The 6,890-nt window shown below is 41.1% G+C and overlaps 1 protein-coding gene across 1 annotated transcript in view; it reads right to left on the reverse strand.

Moving 5' to 3' along the window:
• The window catches only part of LOC116817009 (sodium-dependent neutral amino acid transporter B(0)AT1), an 81,554-nt gene extending 75,792 nt beyond the window's left edge, over window positions 1-5,762 (reverse strand). Inside the window, exon 1 of the mRNA XM_032766725.1 lies at window positions 5,561-5,762. Within this exon, the coding sequence (XP_032622616.1) occupies window positions 5,561-5,762 (202 nt within the window). The remainder of the gene's footprint in view (window positions 1-5,560) is intronic.
• Between the last annotated feature and the right edge of the window lie 1,128 nt (window positions 5,763-6,890).

A 6,890-nucleotide genomic window follows, 5' to 3' on the forward strand; every position in this document is an offset into this window, starting at 1 on the left:
CCTAGTTTTATCTTTTCTAAGATGAACAGTCTCGGTTTTCTTAATCTTGCCCTGTATGGAAGTTGTTCCATACCCCTAACAATTTTTGTTGCCCTTCTCTGTACTTTTTCAAATTCTAAAATATCTCTTTTGAGATGAGGTGACCATCACTGCACACAATATTCAAGGTGAGGGTGTGCATGGATTTGCACAGTGATATTATGATATTTTCTGTCTTATTATCTAACATTCCGTTTGCTTTTTTGACTGCTGCTCCACATTGAGTGGATGTTTCAGAGAACTATGCACGCTGACTCCTCTCTTGAGTGGTAACAGCTAGCTAACAGATAAACTCACCCCAAGGATCACATATTCTCCTCCTTCACCCAGAGAACTGCTTTGCATAACTCCTGTTTGCTAGCTCTGCTGATCACTTAAGAACTGGCTTTCTAAATACATGTTTTTCCTGAGTTAGCCTCTCTTCCTTGTCAAGGGATCCTAAAGAGGTTAAGGATCAAGGGATAGCAGACTAGAGCCTCGTTAATAAGCTCTCAGCCTTGCCTAGCAGGCTCCTTGGCTCAGCATACAGCCCCCAGATCAGACCACACTATATTCTTCAATCAAACAAGTACATAGTAAGCACACTAACAAACAGACAAACTCAGACAAGGATCACATGGTTTCTCCTCCTTCACCTGGAGAACTCCCTCACAAAAGTACTCTGTTTGCTGGTCCTGTTAATAAATTTATCTTCACAACACCCCATTGGGGCAGAATGTTGGTATTATCTCCATTTTACAGATAAGAAAAAGAGGCATAGAGATTAAGATCAAAATTGCCATGTGCCCACAAATTTTGGATCCTCAAACTGAGGCACCTCGAGCTGATTTTTACAGCATTTATGTAGCTTGATTTCAATTAGAGTTCGGCACACTGGGATTTTCAAAAGTGCCTATCTTTATCTTCAGATACCTTTAAAAATCTGGACCTTAAAAAATCTGCAGATTTTTCACCATACTTAGCATTTTTATGATATTTTATATGTTCAAAGCACAGTTCCAGTTGACTTAGTTGCAATTAAGAATGCTCAGCAAATCAGGTGCTAGGTGCTCATGTCATACACTCAGAAAATGAGTCAATGGCCATCTGTGAAAATCTTGTTTCATGTGACTTGACCAGTATTGCATTGGAACTCTGTGGCAGAGGCAGAGCTAGAATCTAGTTCTTCAGGGCAGCAGACAAATGCCTTAACCACGACACCATCCTTTGTCTTCCTACAATCCCCAGCCTCATTTACTACACACCTTCCAACTTCTGCAACAACCACCTTATTCATGACACAACCCTGATTCATTCTAAGAATACAATCTAGCCTGTGCACTGAATGAGTTAGGAGTCCTGTGGGAAAAAATATGTTAGCATGTAACTGAAGATGATATGCACCCCTCTGCTGACTTAAAGCAGCAAAGTATATCCTAATTCTTGACCTTGTAACCTTAACTTCTTTCAATGCATTTTTTCTTTTTAGTTTAATTTCCTATGATTTTTGAAAAGCCTACTGAAAAAATATATTCCATCACACTGAACCATGTTGTCCCCACAGGTTATAAAGAGATTAGACACCTTTAGAGCTACAGATTTCTATTACTTGAGTTAATGGAGCAACTGATTGCAATAATAGTCTTTTATGTGGATCAGCCACTAGAGGGAGAGGAAAAACTCTTTTTACCAGTGGGTGTCACAGCTATTTGCTGACAGCAGAGAAATCTGAAGCTTGGGAATTCTAGGTTTGGTTCTAGGTTATGGAGAGGAGTCTATAATAGAATATAATAAGGAGATATATGTATCTCATAGAGCTGGAAAGGACCTTGAAATCTCATCAAGTCCAGCCCCCTGCCTTCACTAGCAGGACCAAGTACTGATTTTGTCCCAGATCCCTGGGTGGCCTCCTTAAGGATTAAACTCACAACTTTGGGTTTAGGTGGCCAATGCTCAAACCACTGAGCTATCACTCCCCCCCAATGGACACAGATCCTTCTTTTCCCTAGTCCTCATTCCCATTCTGTCCCTGTCTCCTAGCATGTACTTGACACTGCTTATCTGTGTCCCTACCTCTCCACCCTCAGAGCTCAACTGCTCCATTTCTTTCTTGAAGCCTATTTCTGCCTCTCTCTTCCCCTCTTGAGTCAGGTGCTTCCCTCTTCTCTTTCTTGTCTGGAGGAAGCATTGAGACCACAGGAGAGATAGTCTTTATTTTCTCAGTTCTGGTGCCAGGAGGAGCAATTGCAGGCAAATTCCTGCACAGCCTCTGCAGTCCTAGGCTGTAACATGCTCAATTGCTCTGTAAGCATGGCTCATGCTCAATCTGGTGACAGGTAGGAGTTATGTGGGAATGGAGAATGCTCAGTGGGGCTGGAATGGTTGGAGAATAATGTTTCCAGCCTCTAACAAACTTCTTTTGAGCCTGTCAGCAGTGAGATTTAAAAAAAAACAACTCATAACTCAGTGAAATTTAAGTGAAATTTCCCAGGGACAGCATTCCTGAATTCCTGATTTTAAACATACATACACATAAAAATGGCATTCAGGGATGTAACTTAACAGGAAAGACAAGGGATGTAACTGTCCCACTCTATTCAGCACTGGTGAAACCTCAACTGGAGTACTAAGAAAGATGTGGACAAATTGGAGAGACTCCAAAGGAAAGCATCAACAATTTTAAAAGATTTAGAAAACCTCCCTATGAAGAGAAGTTGAAAAAATTGGGAATGTTTAGTCTAGGGCAGTAGTTCTCAACCAGAAGTCCAGGGCCCCCTAGAGGGCCATGAGCAGGTTTCATGGGGTCCTCCAAGCAGGGCCAGTGTTAGACTCACTGGAGCCCAAGGCAGAAAGCCAGAGACCAGCTGTGCAGAGCTGAAGCCTGGGGCCCAGAGCCCTGTCACTGTGGCTGAAGTTGAAGCCTGAGCAACTTAGCTTTGCAGGGCCCACTGTGGAGTGGGCCCCAGGCAATTGGCCTGCTTGCTGCCCCCTAATTCCGGACCTGGCTTTTGTACACTGAAAACCAGTTGTGGTGGCACAATTGGGCCATGGAGTTTTTATAGCATATTAGGAGGGCCTCAGAAAGAAAAAGGTTGAGAACCCCTGGTCTAGGGCATTGGTTTTCAAACTGTGGGCAGACTCCCCGAGAAGGGAGTGCAATGACATCAGAGAGTTAGTGAGCAGCATAGAGTAAGCTACACCCTGTGAGCCCTGCCTGGTGATGCTGTTAGGAAGCTGCTGCTTTTGCCTGACTAAAAATTTTGCCCGTGCTTGTGTGTCTGGGGTGTGTGTGTGTGTGCTTAAATTCAGATTAGGCAGCAGCATGCACACTGCACGGGTATCACATTTGGTGGGAGAGATAGGGGTCACTGTAGCTGTAGCCTCAGTCTGTCAGAAAGCAGCAGTGCAGAGGAAGTGGAGTGTCCCATGCAGCTGCAAGTGGTTTTGCTCCATTTAGCAGCAGGTGGAGGCAGCTGGGCAGCTGGTACCTGCTCCTGACGGATGTGCACGAGGAGGCAGTCAGTGATCAGAGATGTCCCTGTCTCCCCACCTCTCACAGGCATCTTCAGGAACTCACTACTCCCTGCATCCTCCCAGGCACCCACAAACCACTGTCTTCTGCCTCCTGCTCTCCCAAGTATTGCCATTTGAGCTGGCTGGGCTATGGCTCTTCAGTTTCCCATATTGGTGGGATGGGGGGGTGCACATGAAATATAAATCTCCTCCAGAGGTGGGGAGGCACATAGCAATAAAAAGTTTCGGAATCTCTGGTTTAGAGGGGAGCCATGATAAATCTTCAAATATGTACAAAGTTGTTATAAAGAGGCTGGTCATCAATTGTCTTTAGTATAGTGAGAAAAAATGAGGAATAGAGTCAAAGTGTTGCTGGATATGGTGGGACTTTGATATATGAATGTACAACTCCTTTCTTGAGATAAGGTCAAGCAACCAGTTGGGAAGGGCAAAGGGGCTGGGGGCTGGGGGAGAAACACTAAAAAACAAGAAAAAGGTGGTCTTGGCCAGGACACAACCTCACTCCTACTTCTCCCATGGGATACAAAAGAGGTGGTACCAAAGCCCCCAGACTCACGACCACCCAAAACAGAACATGACTATAAATTTTAAGCGGTGTTACCAAGGATGTGAACTCAAGGTATAATTGAGCCTTCTAAGAAAGAAGAGGGGAAACAGGAGAAAGCTCTGCTGGTGTACAGAACAGTGAACATGCTTGCTTGATAACCCAATAAACATCACATTGCCTTGGGACCCTGATCTTTGGCTTTCTGTCTGCATAACAAGAACCAAGGGAGGGTAAGTGAGAGCTCTAACAATTGATATCATATTTTCTGGGGGCTGTATCTCAGGAACCTCTTGTTCAAATGACCTCACATTTGGATCACTATCCTGAAATCAAGGAGATATGGTAAATTACAAGTTAATCTGAGTATGCTTGTGGATTTTGGAGCACTTAGAAAAACTGGCTGTTAAACAGTAAACTATTCTCAACTTTAACTGTAGAGGTGCTACACCCAACTATCATAATTTGTATTTATTCTGACATCATAGATATACCACAAACCAGTCTGAAGCTAATGAAGACCTCTAAGCTGTAAACCCCTTGAGATGTGTTATATACTGGCAACAGTAGCTTTCCCTCAGCCACTCTCAGAATCATGCCCTTGAAGTGCAGTTTGTTGGATCACTTTCTGTGTTCAAAAATACATGCTACATATGAAAATATATTTAATATATTTAACAGTTAATGTGAAATTAAACTATATTTATAGTATTTTAGTAACAATTAAATCTCTCTGTCCCCTTACTAGATAACTTATTATCTTAAGAGAGGTTTCAGAGTAACAGCCGTGTTAGTCTGTATCCGCAAAAAGAACAGGAGTACTTATGGCACCTTAGAGACTGACAAATTTATTTCAGCATAAGCTTTTGTGACTTATTCTATGCAGCCGAAGAAGTGAGCTGTAGCTCACGAAAGCTTATGCTGAAATAAATTTGTTAGTCTCTAAGGTGCCACAAATAGTCCTGTTCTTTTTATCTTAAGAGACTGCCTCAAAATATCTGAGTACATTTTGGCATCACTTTTATTTGAAAACCACCTCCATCAAGCAAGTGATTTTTATCAGTCTCTTGAATGTTTGCTTAATACAGATTACTGTGTATATGTTACTGCAATATATGTGTTAAGTAAGAAATTGCATTTATATTATTTCCAATATACCATCTATTTTAATATGAACAACAGAAAAATTTTGTACTGTTACCTATAAGCAATTTATCTGATCAAGCATGGGTTCCAAAAGACAAAATATTTTTCTTGATATTACCAATATACCCAAAATAGATATACTTAGAAAGCTAAATGAAATGGTCATTTCACAAGCTATGAATGTGGAAATAAACACAGAATTTGTGTAGAAATTGACACTATTACTGCAATATGGAATGTAATATTCAGTATACACAAGCTTCACCAGATGATAACAGTGGCTGACTTCTGTTTCCAAATAAATAATTAAAAACATACCTCCTCCATGGCTCTGGCAGAGATAAGGAAATCGCCATACATTTCCTAATCCCACACAAAACCCTATACAGGTTAGCATGTACTGAGCCTTGTTATCCCATTTTGGTCTTGTATCAGCCTCTTCTTTCTCAATGGTTTCAAGTTCTGAGTGAGAAGGTATCCTATTGTCCAGGCCTGGGTTGGGCAGCTGAAGCTTCACCATTTTGGCTGAAATTATTGCCCTAGAAAAGATTTAAAGGAACAAGTAGCTGGTTAAGTCTGGACAAAATGGGAGCATTTAATGGTGGCTTCAGCTATATATAGTGAACCTTTGGCACTAAACTTGAAAGTGCAGATGAGTCACAAAAAGAAGCGTCAGCAAATCATTTCATTAGCCAAGTCAGCTCTGGTACTTATTAATGCCTTATCTGCCAAGGCTCCATTGAACACTTTGTTCTGTTAGTACAAAACATCATCACCAGTTACTGCCATTCAAGGGGTAATTTGCCCTAAAAATTCTAATCACCTAACAAATTGTGAAACACTCCTTGCCACTCCTCCTATGCAAACTCAGTTGTAATACACATTTAGTACCATCAGCTATAGAGTAAAATGATTCCAGCAGATTCAGAGCTAAGAAGTGGGTTCCAGAAGAATAAATTTTATGAAAGTCTGTGTCATGCATAAGTTCCTACAGAACATTTATAAAACCTTATTTTTACCTCAGAACCCTGTAAGGGGAATTTTTACTGATACATTTACCTCGTATTTGGCTGGATAATATCACTGAACAATGTGACCAGAAAGGAAGGAAAGGCACAGTGATTTTAAAACCCATAGCCTTCAGGTTCATAAGTGTTTACATCTAATCATCACACGATAAAGTCTCAAGAAAGGAGATGTCTTTTTATTCATAGGCTTAAAGTCAATAATGATTCTTTAGCCTTATTTATGATTCTATAGTAGATTGTTCAACATTAAAAAAGAAACACCTGCCAACAAGTATGACAGTTGCCACCATTTTTTCTTATTCTCTTTATGAGTGAAACTGTGGTATCCCAGTTATTATTGTGGATAACTGTTTTCAAATGCTGTGTTTTTAATGACAAACATTATCGTATACTAGTATAAAGTTAACACACTGTACATATATGTTAAGTAAAATTTCCATTTTATCTTGTACTAAGGCCCACAGATTCACTATGATAGCTTTTCAGGCTATCAGTCAAGTGTGAGAAGGAAATAAGCCCCTAAGAACCCAGCTAGTTTTCATTCAGCTCCCCACTTCCTGCTGGTCCTTGGAGGGGCAATGTTAGTTGTTCTCCCCTAACCCCTGGGCTTATCTAGCCCT

This window comes from Chelonoidis abingdonii, chromosome 2 (genome assembly GCF_003597395.2).
Source record: "Chelonoidis abingdonii isolate Lonesome George chromosome 2, CheloAbing_2.0, whole genome shotgun sequence".
Taxonomy (NCBI): Eukaryota; Metazoa; Chordata; order Testudines; family Testudinidae; genus Chelonoidis; species Chelonoidis abingdonii.